General features: G+C 41.0%; 1 protein-coding gene across 8 annotated transcripts; it reads right to left on the minus strand.

Annotated features, from left to right (window-relative positions):
- Positions 1-9,886: 9,886 nt before the first annotated feature.
- On the minus strand, positions 9,887-15,679 carry I-2 (phosphoprotein phosphatase inhibitor). Of its 8 annotated transcripts, XM_088949471.1 has the most exons (6): positions 15,494-15,621; positions 13,703-14,140; positions 12,031-12,092; positions 11,161-11,273; positions 10,900-11,073; positions 9,887-10,419 (listed from the first exon to the last, which is right to left on the minus strand). In XM_088949471.1, the coding sequence occupies exons 3-6, from the start codon at positions 12,033-12,035 to the stop codon at positions 10,157-10,159; spliced, it is 555 nt and encodes a 184-aa protein (XP_088805597.1). In that variant the 5' UTR covers positions 12,036-12,092; positions 13,703-14,140; positions 15,494-15,621; the 3' UTR covers positions 9,887-10,156. The 8 variants fall into 8 exon arrangements, with proteins under 8 accessions (XP_088805597.1, XP_088805596.1, XP_088805601.1 ...); XM_088949470.1 differs by lacking the exon at positions 13,703-14,140 and having other exon boundaries at positions 15,494-15,679; XM_088949475.1 differs by lacking the exon at positions 13,703-14,140 and having other exon boundaries at positions 11,161-11,325; positions 15,494-15,578.
- Between the last annotated feature and the right edge of the window lie 40 nt (positions 15,680-15,719).

Genomic DNA, 15,719 nt, shown 5'->3' on the forward strand with positions numbered 1-15,719 from the left:
TATTTGCTAGTTAAATCTCTTTTTATGTGGGGGTTGGGATCTACTATAAACAAGATGCATACAAATCAGAGGTGAACACTTCAGTGGCTGTTGTACGTACCTTGTTTATAGTGGATCCGGAGTCTCATGTGGCTGCTATTGGAAAGTTGTTAGGAACATACATATCTTTATCCGGTTGTTGATGCTTGAATTGTGGGGAGAGGCTTTTTTGTCATGGTGTCCACTGTTATTGCTCAAACTGGACTATTGTTAGAATGATGTGTGCAATGTGGTGAGCGCTTTAATTAGCTACTAAATCTTCCTTTTCTGTCTACGCTTGTAATTTTTAAGTTTGTGGTTGTTCGGTATTTTGTCTTGATTTAATGTGTGGAAGCAATTGTTATTGTGGATTGTGGAACAGTTTAAAGGAAAGGGATCATGCCCCATACTGCAGGTTTAAAATAAATGATGAATTTACTCTAGGCCTTCAGTGAGCTGAGTTTTCTACGATGGTTAAATATGTAAATCAGTAGCTAGGGGTGATGCTCTTATCCTAGAAGGATCAACACCGTAGGGGGCTTTTAAATTTGATCCTTTTAGGCTGCGTTCTCTCAACTTATGCATTCCTTTGTACTGTACTACTGTTCTGTATTCGAAACCTTGAAAGAGGATTTCGTAGTGTTTCCTTCTCAGACTCCAAAGACATGTCTGTAAGGGAAAAATGTATAGATTTCTTGTCTGCAAGGAAAAAAAGAAACTTCTTTTTAATATAAGTATGATTCCCAGGTTTTCTTTCTAAATGGCTTATTCCGTTTTCACCATGTCGAGGTATGATTGTATAGTCCATGGCAATGTTTTCAACCTGCTGTGGACCTAGCTGGTTGAACTGTCACCTGCCCATGATTTCGGGTTCAGTTTTCTTAAAACCCAAGGATTAACAAAAACTGTAGACCTGGTAAAAAACTGTCTGACCTGGGCATTGATCCGTTTGATCCAACGACCAGATCACGGGTTACACACTAAAAGTGTATGTGAACTTTTGAAGGCTATAACTTCACGATCAGATGTTCAATTGTGATGATATATTTTTTGGTAACTTTTTGAGATCTGTGTCGGAAGGTGCTTTTTTTTTGTTATTTTTGTGAAAAAACCTTTTTTGCTTAAATTGCAGTTTTTAATATTTTTTATAAATAAAAAGTTTAAAAATGAATTGAAAATATACATTAAATATAAAATAATGCACATATTACATGTAGAATATAATTATGCATTATTTATTGATAAAATGTGTTTATACACACATTTATAGTGATGATGTGGCATGTTTTGACCTGTTTGACTTGGTGGTCGAATTGGTGACCCATGAACTGGAGACAAAAATAGGGATGTCAATGGGTTGGGTCTGACTCGATGGACCAGATGGACTCGAACCAATTGAGCCAGTTTTGGTTCTAGGATTTGGAACCGATGGGTCGGTTTTAGGTCTTTATATAGTGTCTCAATTATTATCAGTTCGAAACTAGTTCCACCTAGTCTCGAACCGATTCAGACCTGACCCGAGCTATATACATATAATATATAATGTATAATATATAATATAATATATATATATATATATATATATTAAATAATGTGTATATATTATAATTGGGTCTGTTGGGTCAGACCCGATTGTCCTGAGAACCGACAATTCGGGTTTGAGTCTAAAAATTATATACCCTATTGGGTCCAGTTCGGTTCTGGGTCCTCAATATTTCACGTCGAGTCGGTTCCAGTTATAGTTGGTTCCAACCCAAGCTTGACCCGTTGACAGCACTAGGCAAAAATGGTTTGCCTTTCAGGTCAGTTTTAAAAACATTGGTCTAGAGTGTCCATCAGATGGCACACTCTTTACTTTCTATTTCAAGACTCAAAATTCTATTGTTTTCTTTTCAAGTTAAAAAAAAAAAAAGTGATCCCAACTTGGAATTTGTAAAACCAATAAAACTCATTTTGTGTCCCACCAAGACCCCTTATTCATGGTCGCCACCTATTAGGGTTGTTCACGGGGCGGGTTGGGTCAGTTTATTGGCGTTTTTTCAACCGACCCAACTTGGTCGGTTTACCTAGAAATGAAACCGAAGCCAACCCAATACTAAGTCAAACCGCCCTGGTCAATTTGAATCGGTTTGGGGCGGTTTTGTGAATGATTCTTTCAATGTGAACGGTAAAGGATTCAAGTCTAAAAAAGTAAAGGCTGGATGCCTGGAAATTAAAATTGATATTTTATATATCAGAAATAGTAAAACTGAAATATATCATATATATATATATATATATATATATATATATATATAAAAGTCGGTTCGAGTCGAACTAAACCATCAATTTATTTATTTTTAACCCGAAACCAACCAGTGATAAAGAAAAACCGGCCAACTCGGATTGGATCAGACGGGATTGATCAATTTGATCGGTTTGGATCTTGTTATGAACAGCCCTATCAGTGGCTTGCGTGCATACTCCTTCCGAAACAATCATTCATAATTTCTTCCAAATACTTATCTTGGGAATTAGAGTAAAAAACTTCACTTCCCAAGCTGCTACTTATCAATTGGGTAAGAGTAAGACCTAGATGCGCATCTCTCCATATCTTTCTAAAATCCCTTCTGATTTGCTAACCAAAGAGACCTTCCTTGAGGTACAGTTGGATTGAAGTATTGAACCAAGTATTTCTTTCAAAAATTTTGAAAAAACGTATATTAATTAGTAAATATTATGGTTGTTATTTCCCTCCCTTTTCTAAAGATGATAATGATACCAGCTTTTGTTAAAGTTTCAGGCATGACTATTACTCTTCTATACCACTAAATAAAATGTAGGCTGTAGGCATTTTATTTAAACACTGGCGGACTATACATGAATTCCCACACAACTCCAATATCTCATTAGAGCCGATGGACATGGGATTCCCACACAGGTCATCCAGACTAAATTATGAGCTGGGTGTATGTTGTATTTGTTGATTCCTTGTGTATTGGAAACATCTATGTTGTATTTGTCGATTCCTTGTGTATTGAAAGCATCTCCTCCATGAATGACAATATGCATATACAGAAGTAGCTCCTGAACTTTCCATTTACGGATGCTATCGACTATCAATTGTCAAAAAACTTAAAAACATAAGTGATTTTTAAAACAGTAGGGTAAGTTTTAGTCATTTGCTAAAATATATGGGATAGTTTAAATATTTTATTAATTTTTATATTATTAATAAAATTTGGTGAGCACTCTACTCCAAGGCCCTATTTCTTTTTCGATAAGTTATTTATCTGGGTAAATGTAATTGTTTGGGTAAGTTTTTTTCTAGGAAGCACTTGTACCTATGTTCTTTTATTTCTCAAGTAAATAAGATAATGACCATTTTAACCATAAAAATCCATTATTAAAAAGGGGCTTTTTTGTCTCATTCAAGTGTTGACAACTTTTCTCTAGGTGGGAAATAGGTATCACTTATCCGGATAAATGATATCGAGAAAAATAAACTTTTCCTAATCCTCGCATTAATATAAAAAAATAACATAAAATTCATGGTGAATGAAAACCAAAGTCCCATTCACCAACTTTTGCCCTCTTAAAATCCAAAGAAAAAAAAAACGAACGCTTGCAAGGGTAATTTTATGGTTAAAAAAAAAAAAGAGTTAATACCAAACGACCAATTGCATCTGAAAAGGAAAGTTTTTCAAGGGTCAGTAACTGATTTGGCGTTATTAAACGCCCCCAAGTCTAATTGACGAGACTGAATATTAACTAAATGTAAATAAAAAAAAAAAAAAAAGAGTTTTGGACTGCACTCCCCTCAGAAATCTTTTTTGCACTCTTCTCCCGGTCTAGTAGTAACCCCCTACAAACAACATCCCCCATAAATCTTTTTTGCAGCCCCCTCCTAATCTACTAGTAGCCCCCTATAAATCACATCCTGCCCCTGAATTTTTGCATCAATCCAAGAGCAGTCCACCCCTAGGTGGAGGTAGGTTTTATTAGGGGTGGACTGAATGTGGGGAGTGAAAGGTTTATTTGATAGTACAATATGTATATGATATGGAAAGAGTTTTGACCAATCAAAACCCACGAATTCTGATAAATAACACCTGGTTTTCTATAATCTGTATTGATGTAGCACAATCCGGACACTCCTAACTGGTTGTTGACCGCTGACTGGCTCCTTGTTGGCAATGGACGGCACCTGAGAAGATGGAAATGAAGGATTCCCGGGGATTTTACCAAGTGGGAATACTCCGATGCTTAAGTTAGAACGCAAGAAAGAAGGAAAAGAAGAGTCGGTAGCTAAGAGTGTAGGTCGCGCTTTATCATTATACTCGAGAGATTAGAGGTCTCAAGAAGAAGTTTCTCTTCTACCTTGAGGGCTTTTATAGGGGCATTCTTGTCAGATCAGGCATAATCGCCATTGGGCCCCTGCCACAACCATTACCTGTCAGGGCTGCACAGGTGGCCGTTGTGACGTACTCCTCGCCCGGGTGAGTGACACGTCTCCAAAGTGACAAGCACGCCTCCACCTGGTAAGAGACGTGGGTGCAGACTGTCGAAAGGACAGGGACTGCACCGTCAGTAAGGGACGTGGCGCAGTCTGATCGGTACGACCTGTTAGATAGAAGCTTCCTGAGGAATGCTCGTGCGGCCCATTTGCAAGCTACTTTGTAGTGAGCTCAGAATACTTCAGGAGTACCCTTAGTAGAATTGGTCCTCGGGATGACTTGTCTACTTGGGAGCTCGGGCGAGCTGGTTTTCTTAGCTCGCGAGCTAAAGTTGCCTCAGAATATCCCTTTAGAGGTAGCTCGGGGAACCCGGAGCTCGTGTTGTGGCGAGCTCCTCCTTTGGCGCGCTACGATGTAGCGAGCTGCCTTATGGGCCCGTTACTTGGTTGTACTGGGCCACAATGTTGAGTCATCGCTTATGTTGAGTCAGTGTCCATGTGTCGCCGTTTCATAGGTCGGGCCAAATCGTCCTCCATCCATTGCCCCCCACTCCTTGAGCTGAGAGCATTGCCTTAGCGCGAGCAGTTCATGAAGCGTGGTGGACTGATTCGATCGAAATTCAAACTTGATTGACTACTCACATTAAATGCATTTGCGGGAATCAAGAGATTTTCTGACTTTTTGGATTCCGAAAACGTGCTGAAGTAGCTCTTAACTCCGAACGTTGTACAACCGCCATTACCTTAATCATGGAAGACATACCACCAATCACCTTCGGTTTTCAAAAGGCGTGCGGTCAGTGCGCCTACGAGCCGTTGGATCTACTTTGATCCGGGCCGTCGATTTAGAGACGTGGGAGCTATAAATAGGAGGGCCTTCTAGGCCTCGTTTCCCTTCACGCCATCTTGCTGTCTTCGGATCCTGAGGTCGCGCACCTGTCAAGTCTACTCGAGTTCCTCAACTTATTTCATCTTGTCCCCTTTCGGTGAGTCTTACTTATTGTCAATCATGTCGGGATACCCGTACAATGTTTGTCACCAGGGCAGTGACCAGGATGATGATGCTCCCTCGAGCTTGGGGGGAGCTTGGGAGCAGGTTCTGGGGGCCAGGGAGGTCTCTGGCGAAGGAGCTTCCACTTCGCGGGGAAGGGAGCCCGATACTTTCGGCCCTTCCTCCATGACAGAGGGGAGACTTAAGTCTCTGATTAGCTATTTCCACCTTCCTAGGGACCTCCTCTACTGCATCCCCACTGGTAACTTTCCGTGGGAGCACGGTCCCAACGATATAGTCATTTACCAGGAACAGCTCGAGGCTGGCCTGCATCTTCCCCTACACCTCTTGATAGTGGAGGTGCTAAACCACTTCAATGTCACTATTGATCAACATCCCAATGCCATCCAGAACTTGGTTGGGATGATATCCTTGTGTTGGGAATACTATCTTCCCTTGAGTCTGGACAACTTTTCCGCTATCCTCTGTATAAAGAATGCCACTCTCAGGGCTCCACCAGAGAGGCGTCTCTACTACTTCTCTCCCCATCGTGGCTACAAGCTCTTGCATGAGCTCCCGAAGAAAATCCCCGCCTGGAAGCGGGATTAATTTTTGGTCCGCAACCCCGAAGGGTGGCCCTTCCCTACTTCTTGGAGGGGCGCCATCCTGGACTCCGGGGTCGAGCTGGACCCTGAAACTCAGAAAACAATGTTGTCCTGGGCATCAGTAGGCTTCCTCTGTTCGGACTACTTGGCCGAGGAGAAGCTCGTGCAGGCCGGCCTGAGCCCGGGTAGGTTATCCTTTTAGGTCGCGTGGTTTTTGTCACAACATTGTGTTCATATGCATATATATCTCATTCTTACCGAACTAATACTGTGATTTCTTCTTGGCAGCCATCATGTCTGGTATCAACTCGCACCGCCTTCTTTCAAGCAACCAGTGGACTCCCACCTCGGGGGGTACTGAATTCGGATCTGCCAAGCCGACTTTATCCTCCCCTCTTCCTAAGATCCCGCCGCCTGAAATCCCACCACCTCCATCCAAGGGAGCTAGTGGGGCTGGTCTCGAAGGGGGTGAGCTCCCACAGCAGGGGGTGACTCCCCATAACCCTCTCCAGCCATCCCCTTACCCTCCGTTCCCAGTGGGGAACTGGGAAGGGATGAACGACTATGCCATGGCTTGACGGAGGAGCTGGAAGGTGATTTGCAATGACGAGGTCGCCCATTGGGGGAATATGGAGACCGGGGACCTCGCCGTGTTTGCCTCCTCTCACTGCATGGTGGTAAGTGATTCTTTCCTTTCTTCTCTCATTTTGCTTCCTTTTGTTGTCCTCTGATCCTCTTTTTGTTGGCAGGTGAATACCACCAGCCATGCTATGGCCCTCCAGATGTGCCTCCACCACGTCGATGCCATCGACCAGCGGGATACTAATCAGAAGCTCCAGGGCGAGCTCGAACGGATTCGGGGCGAGCTCCATCACACTCGCAAAAGGAGTGAATCTCAGGAGCTGCTCGTCCGCGACCAGGAGGCTCAAATTGCCTGGCTTTCTGATGAGAGCAAACGAGGGAGGAGCCGTCGAGGGTGGCAGTGGAGAGGGAGCTCCTTCGGCAGCAGATGCAGGACTTAGAGTCCACTCTTCTAGATCGGACTCGAAATTTTGACTAGATGGTGGAGGTCGAACGAGAGAAGGTGGTCTGGGATTTCAAGGACTCCCAAGAATATCACGACCTCCCGGTGGAATATGGCTCGAGTACATACATCTCTGGGTTTAAGCTCTGCCGGTGGTTGGTTCGGAAGAAGTTCTCCGGGCTCAACCTCGATGGCATCACTATGAAGGGCCTGTCTCCCGAGACGACGGACCAAGTGGAGGAAGAGGAGCCTGACTCTCCGGAGGACGAGGATGAGGAGGCGGATCCCTGAGGCGGTATTTTTCCTGGACTTCTGGTGGCTCCCGGATGCCATAAACCCAGTCTTTCAAAGATCTTTGGTTGGGCGATTTTGCCCTATGGTTGTCAAACCTTCCCGAGCTGCTTAGCTCGGTTATTGCCCTGCCATTTTTCTCTTTCTTTCTTCTTCTCTTCCTTTTTTTTTTGAAATGGTAATGAAAGTTCTCCCTTTTTCTTCCAAGTATGATGTGCTCTCTTTATCTTTGCTAAGGCGATCTCAACACCCAAGCTATCAGAGCTACATACCCGAAGTAGGACTTCTCGATAATCGTTGTCTCGAACTGTCCCTTAAATCATTTAAGGCATCTCTATGGTGCACGACGAAGTGGTTACCACGTGTGCCCAAACTATACACTCGTCGGTTATTCTTTAGTTCAATCATCATACTGGAATGAGCTATGCTTGGCTAGGTTTAGGCCCGAGCTGCTCACGCTTTTCATACTTTACCCGCATCGTCAAAATGGCTAAGTCTTTCTTGATGCCGAGGTGTTGGTTAGCTCAGTGCCTTAGCCCATAATCCGGGGGTGACTCGTGGTCTGCCCTTGAAGTTCACCCGTCATGGAGATGATTGGGTCTTATTGCATCGAGGTCATGTTAGTTCGGCATTTTGGCCCTTAGGCTCTAGGAGTGACTTATAGCCCACTCTTGGAGTTTGCCCATGCCATAAAGGCGACTGGGTCCTACTGTGCCGCGGTCATGTTAGCTCGGCACTTTGGCCCTTAGGCTCTGGGAGTGACTCGTAGCCTACCCAATTATCACAGATAATATTGCCTTAAGTTGACAATGTTCCATGCCCGAGATACCTGTTTCCCTTCGAGAGTCTTGAGCTCGTATGTTCCCTCCCTGAGCACTCGTTTCACTCAGTAAGGTCCTTCCCAGTTGGACCCGAGCTTGCCAGTGCCAGGCTCAAGTACCATAACTTTACGAAGGACCAGGTCGCTCACGCAGAGGTTCCGCTTCTTGACCCTGGTGTTATAGTACCGAGCTACTCTCTGCTGGTAAGCTGCGGTCCTGATGTACGCGAGGTCCCTTACTTCGTCGAGTAGATCGAGGTTACTGTATGATTCCAGTCGCAGCGTAGGTACTTCGATCTCTACGGGGATAATTGCTTCGGTGTCATAGGTGAGGTTGAAGGGAGTTTCTCCTGTGGCGGTCTTTTTTCGTGGTTCGATAAGCCCATAGAACTTTGGGTAGCTCGTCTGCTCACAACCCTTTAGCTCGGTCCAACCGTGCCTTCAGTCTGTGGAGGATGGCTCTGTTTGTGACCTCTGCCTGACCGTTTGCTTGAGGGTGTGCAATTGAAGTAAAATTCTGTCGGATATTGCTTGAGGAAGCAATGAGTGCTGAGTTTTCAGAGAAAAAAGAATTGTGAAGGTTTAGAGGAAGGCTTTTAGAAGCGTTTCCCACAGACGGCGCCAAATGATGCGGCACAATCCGGGCACTCCTAGCAGGCTGCTGACTGGCTCCTTGTTGGCAACAAACGACACCTGAGAAGATGGAAAGGAAGGATTCTCGGGGATTTTACCCAGTGGGAATACTCCGATGTTTAAGTTAGAACGCAAGAAAGAAGGAAAAGAAGAGTCGGTAGCTAAGAGTGTAGGTCGCGCTTTATCACTATACTCGAGAGATTAGAGATCTCAAGAAGTTTCTCTTCTGCCCTGAGGGATTTTATAGGGGTGTTCTTGTCAGATCGGGCATAACCGCCATTGGGCCCCTGCCACAACCATTACCTGCCAGGGCTGCGCAGGTGGCCGTTGTGACGTACTCCTCGCCCGGGTGAGTGACACGTCTCCAAAGTGACAAACACGCCTCCACCTGCTGAGAGACGTGGGTGCAGACTGTCGAAAGGACAGGGACTACACCGTCAGTAAGGAACGTGGCGCAGTCTGATCGGTATGGCCTGTTAGATAGAAGCTTCCTGAGGAATGCTCGTGCGACCCATTCGCGAGCTACTTTGCAACGAGCTCAGAATACTTCAGGAGTACCCTAAATAGAATTGGTCATCGGGATGACTTGTCTGCTTGGGAGCTTGGGCGAACTAGTTTTCTTAACTCGCAAGCTAAAATTGCCTCAGAATATCCCTTTAGAGGTAGCTTAGGGAACCCGGAACTCGCGTTGTGACGAGCTCCTCCTTTTACACGCTACAATATAGCAAGCTGCCTTATAGGCCCATTACTTGATTGTACTGGGCCACAGTGCTAAGTTGTCGCTTATATATTGAGTCAGTGTCCACGTCGTCCCCATCATGTATGATTCTAGTTTATTGGTCACTTCTTTATCGGATATCATATTTTTTCCATATCATAATCGAACCCTAACATAAAATATGGCATTTCTAATACCAGTTTGTATGCGTATACAGTTTTTCTTCATGGAATGAGTATCGTGACGGGAGGAATTGCACAGGTAGTTTTCCACCTGTGCTTCTTCGCCACAGATCCCTTGAAAATCCTATATGATATTAATACTTTTGACCTTGATCATCACCAAAACAAATGGATAAATTGACTTCCCATTTTGCTTTTGTTGGACAGAATTGTAACAGCACCAAAAATAAAAAGGATAGGCTCACAAACATGTCATAAAGAAACAACTATCTATACATACAGGAGGGTGACGACACATGCACAAAAACTACTTCAAGAAATGGAACAATAAAAGCAATCGTGTTTGGCAAAAAACATTCCTTTTTTCCGAAGGGATATTTGAAGGTTAAAAGAAATTAGGGGTAGTAAATTCTTTTATGTCGGCTTTGCTTTTTAGCCTCTAAGCTCCAGTAACTTGAGGTTGTGGAAATGCTTTTTTTGGTGAAGTCTTACTACCTTCAATCTTTATTTCTCTCACATCACCATCCTCAATTTCTATATCTCTCACACCACTGCAGCTCTCTTCTACCACCTTGTCATCATCCTCGTCAGATTCATCACTTAAAGATCCCTTCTGTTGGAGTGCTTTCACCTTTCGATACTCGTCATAATGTGCTCTCCTCTGTTCCCTAAAGCTCAAACCGCTCTTATCAGTTTCAGAATCTGAGAGAAGGTCCAAACAAGCAAACAAGAGGGTTAAAAACCACAAACTGCTGTTTAGAAACAATTAACTCTGGCTTCTACTGAACTCCTATTCAAATAAAAAACCAAGTATAGATCAGTAAAAGAGGCATCTGCTTGATTTTCTTTGAGAACATTGAAACCAAGACACAGAACAGATTATCATTAAAAGCATGTCCATGCTACATCTTTACCAAAAAAAAAAGTAGTCAAAATAACTGAGTAAGAAACTTAATTCAGAGGATAACATGAACACAATATAAGCTTATGGTAAAGGACACAAATCATGGCTGTTAAAACCATTGAACAATCTGCTTGGTGAAATAGAATTGTTCAAGAGGTGAAGAACAAGTCAAACACAAGATCTATCATGACAAGGTAAAAGAAGGGTAGATGAGACCAGAAATGCGGTAAACATCTAGCTAATTCATAAAGTTGAAAATACTTGGCAAAGTTAAGAACCTTCATCTTGTTCCATGGCATCTGCCTCATCCTCAGAGGATGTCCAACCCCCAGAACGCTTTGAGTTATTTCTACTCGAGGAAGCTACATCGTTCAAAGCAGTTCGAATAGCTTCAGCATGCATAGCATCACCAATGCATTCAGCAAAACCCCTCTCTACAGGAGATAGGGAACCTACATGAGAAGACACTATCAAATTAATACTGACCAACACCATCCAATATAATATTCATGACATAGAGTAACTCAGTGGACACACACCATCTTCATCAATCATATGGTGGTATGGAGTCTTGGGCTCGGTGATTTTCTGCCTTACAGGTTTGTTCGCTTCAATTTCATACAAGTTAGTCTCATCCCATCTTACACGTCCTCTGATCCACCAACAAATATAAGAAAAAAGAAAGAATGTACTATTCCTTAGAACTGATTCAGAGATACAAAAGATAAGAGGTGGTTAGAAAACTAAAATACAAATCTCGCAATATTATGGATATTCAAGCAAAAAAAAATGTCTGGACAGTAGGCTTAAGGCACTATCAAGTATGAACTTTTAAATCAAGAAAAGCTTGGGTGTAGGGGAAAAATAGCCTGGGCTGTTTTGAAGATTTCTGAAAATGACATTTTTATTTGTGATGAATTGCAAATGACATGTTATCCCACTTAATTCTTTATTTGTCTTTTTAATTAAAAGAAATATTGAATGCAATTACTCTTTTAGCCCACACCCATGTTAACATGTTATGCACATGAAGCTTCTTCAAAACAGCCCAGGCTGGTTTTGACTTTTTTTTTTCCCAAACCACCAAACTTATATTCCCTTTAAATCATTCAGAAGTGAAATATCCTCTCAATTCACTAACACTTGCAATGAAATATTGAAAACTTGACCACCATGATAGCAACTGTTACAACCATTTCACAGGAGAAATAGAAAAGCCTAACCTTTTAAATAGTCATTAATAGTATTTATTCATGAACTTGGTAAGAATATGATTTTCATTGATGATACTTACAAAGGATGGCATGCAGGTCCAAGTTACCTATGTATAGATCTTGCACAATAATTCATACTCCAAGGTCATAAGAATTTTAAAGAGCCAAACCTTTAGATTAGACTGCGCAAGTTACCTCATTTCTTTTGAACACCAATATGCTTAACTGACACAGCAATCCTAAGCAATAGCTGAAGACTAGTATTACAGAAAAAAGATCAGTATGTCAGTTTCTCTTTTCCTGACATTTAAAAAAAAAAAAGACTATAATATATAGCAAGGTTTTCTATTTGCTAAATACAATCCAGATGCTAATAAGACAAGTTTACTACATTTTGCAGCTATTATGGCAGACCAAAGTCATTCGTGTGATTCTCCATTGCCTTCTTTATATTTGACAAATTTTATCCAAACATCCCTTGCACATGGGAAAAGACAATATTTATCCCTCACTTATCTCAACTCAAAGAATAAATAAAGGGGAGAAAATGCAACACAAAGTGGGTACGAAGGGAAAAACTGATGAAGACACCAACAGGTGACTAATTTAGAGGGTCTCTTATAAGATTAGCTATCTCTATAAGCATGACAATGCACCATTCTCAGAAAACCCCCTTTGCTGTAGGATCCAGTGCCAGTAAAGATTGAATAGAATGCATTTCCCCATATAGTAAACTATTCCTTCTAAAATTAGAAAAATTGAGATCCTTGCAATGATGAAAAAGCAAAAGTAACAAAACCATAAAGGAAAAAGATGTCTAAATGAACAAAAAAAATGTTTAAATGAAGTTATTAAGTGTCGTCTAAGTATGTATAGGAAACTTGAAAGCAGTAGGATTCAAACATAAGGAAAGAACGCAAAAAAAGACAAAAGATCCAAAAGTTTAGCATAATTCCTCAAATAATGAGAAACATTTAACCAGAATGTACACCCCAAATAATTAAGATAAGACATTATATGCCAAAAGTAGTGACTCCAAAGCTCAGTTTCAAATGTAGTACAAGCTTTTGATTTGACAGATTTTGGTCATTAAGTGCTCATGAAGAAACATCTATGGCTTGGTTATAAATAAATTGAATAAAGTTCTTATAGGTTTTTAGAATTAGAACTAATGCAAAAATCTTTCCAGTAAGCTCCACATCACTTCAAGGAGTTTTAGAGGCACCTTTCTGCTGGAACTGCAAAATAGTGCAAACAAAGGAATAAAAGAGCCAAATGCTAAAGTAAGAAAACTCTTTTCAATAGCATAGGTTGTACAAACTGTAATATAATGTACAAGATGGACATCAATAGGCAAAAAATATTAAAAGAAATTAGTGGTATCTTTCTTTTATTTCCCACTAAATTTCATGTCTGACCTGCTTCTGATGTTAATGTTTCTTCTTGAATCTTGATGCACCTGGATTTCTCCTGATTACCTTTTCCTTTTCTTTTTTCAGATAAACTAATGGATTATAATTGGTTTTGGGGTTCCAATGTCCTATTTATTTCTCTTACTGAAGAAGTAAATATCATCTTATTTTTCCTTTTTATTTTACGTATGTTCTGCCAATGCCCTATTTATCGACTAAAATTATTAGTGTTATTATTTTGCTGAATGTTGATACATATGTTATCCATCTTAAAGGGTTCTGAACTCCTTGTTGGTTTCATGGATAGTACACAATCCTTCTCATCTGCATACCTGTTGGATTTCAGATTGGACTCAGATGTGGTTAGATCCAATCTGAGTCCAACTCAATTACAGATCTAATGCAGATGACTGACTAGCACATTGTCAAGTTGAAATAGGAGAGGCAGCCATTACCAGAAAAGTCCTAGCTGTACATATAGGTCATTTCTGCTTTACACATAGAACCAATTGAGCACATCCTAATTCTCGTTACAAACAAGGATGCAGAAGATAATGTGGCCAAGAAAGTTCAGTATGCTATGAAGCATAGACATTAAATCAGAATCCTGAATCAAGAAATGATCATGAACGCTTTGATCTAAGAGCTAGTCTTCGCTCCAAAGCTGCTGCATTGGAGGAGCTGCACGGGCCTGTTAGGGAGGGCTTCATCTTTGATTGCTTTCACCGGAAAATCGTTTTCTTGGCTGAATGAAAGCATATGGGGGCTTTCTGGGTTTCTCACCAAACATAGATTCTAGGCTTTCTGTCTGAAGCCCACCTTGCAAAGCCAGAAGCCACTGTGTGAAAGCCCTCCCAAAAAGGCACTTTATGTCAATGGATGTGGGAAAGTGCCTGCAACCAAGAACACTCAGCAATGGACAGGAAGAACTCAGATTTCTAAAGAGATCAGCTTCTACTCAAACTGTTATGGCAACAAGAGAAGAATAATCCATTAAAATTTGGAGTCGGTGTAAATGCTGGCTTTAGAGCAAAAAAAAGGATGTTAGGACTTAGGACATTGCTCTCTGGGATGATGCCACTTAAAATTAATGGCCCTTCAGTCGAGAGAAATAACTTTAGTAAGAGAGTAAAATGAAATGATCGAATACAGAGAGATCTAAGTTAATAAAGAAAAAATTGAAATAGGATACATTTTATTCTTTATTAAATATTGGGTTACCTAAAGGCAGTTGTGTCACTTGATAATTTGAAGTTCCGATTTTGATAATTTGATCTGCTTTTAATGGTAGAGGCAATGGATGCAATAGATCCATAAAACATTTACCATCGAAGCAAAATGGAAAACAAAAGGGAAAATATGCAAATTTATTAAAAGAGAAGTATGGATTTGCAAACTCTTCCACCAAAAAATAAAAATAAATAAATAAATAAAAACAGAGATAGTGTATCGGGTGGAAGAACTGAAACAACCAAACTCCAACTTTCACAACGTTGCAGACAGAACAGTATACTTAAATAGGAATAAGTTAAATAACGAAGTTTGGAGGGGGAATCTGATCTAAGAAAAAGCCACGTTAATATCAATTGCCTGCAAAAATTTCCCGAGGAAACAGCTCAAAGCAATAAGGAGGAAAAAATGATAACTGCAACTTTGCGAATTCGAAATGAAAAGAAAACTGTTTGGCGTTTTATTCGGAACCTAAAAGGAGAAAACCCGAACGGCAGTGAGGAAACATAACACATGGAGATTCTTAAACAAGGCTAAAAATAATGGATAAGAATACTTGCTTCTCCTGAGAAATACGGCATAAAATTCGAAATACAGCAATATTAGACGTAAACATCTAATTTACAGCACCATATACCTCACAAAAGGCGTCTAAAATTCCAGAAAAGAAACACAACCAAAGCAGCGTCAGAAGAAACCCTACCTTTTCCAGAACTGCTAATATCCGATTCCATTGAAAAGAAATAATATGCATCCAAAATCCCAGAAAAAATCAATACTTTTCATGGATTAATTCTTTGTTCTCAGAAACCATACGTATGGGTAGAAAATCCATTAAAACAAATTTAGAATTCATGAACAACAATCTGTAACCCAGTTCAACAGATTATATATTTGGTGAAGTCGTATACAGACATCAATTACAACCTTCAAAGCCAAGAACGTGGAAAGTGAAATCTAAAACCCATGAAGTAAAATCTACAACCTTCAGAGAAACAGAGCGCGAAAAAACATACCTTGAAACAGAGAGGGAGAAATCTGGAGGAGGAATTGGAAAGAAATAGCCAGCGCCCAGCGGATACTTCAAATGGAAAGAGAATGATTATGAAGGATGACGTATCAACCCAAAAATTTGCCCTTCTCTGTTTCAACGGCCGTACTTCTTATTTCCTAAAATACCCTTACTCTTGCTATATAATGTCAGATCTGTCCATGATAACTGATGACTATTAGATGAGCATG

The sequence above is a fragment of the Nelumbo lutea genome, chromosome 6 (genome assembly GCF_056320005.1).
Source record: "Nelumbo lutea isolate HS-2025 chromosome 6, American lotus-T2T, whole genome shotgun sequence".
Lineage (NCBI taxonomy): Eukaryota > Viridiplantae > Streptophyta > Magnoliopsida > Proteales > Nelumbonaceae > Nelumbo > Nelumbo lutea.

Coding starts and splice junctions, on each gene's coding strand:
- I-2 (XM_088949470.1), bottom strand. Junction 11,074..11,160: donor CCATATGATTGATGAAGATG/GTGTGTGTCCAC, acceptor CTTCTCATGTAG/GTTCCCTATCTCCTGTAGAG. Junction 10,420..10,899: donor TGCCATGGAACAAGATGAAG/GTTCTTAACTTT, acceptor ACCTTCTCTCAG/ATTCTGAAACTGATAAGAGC.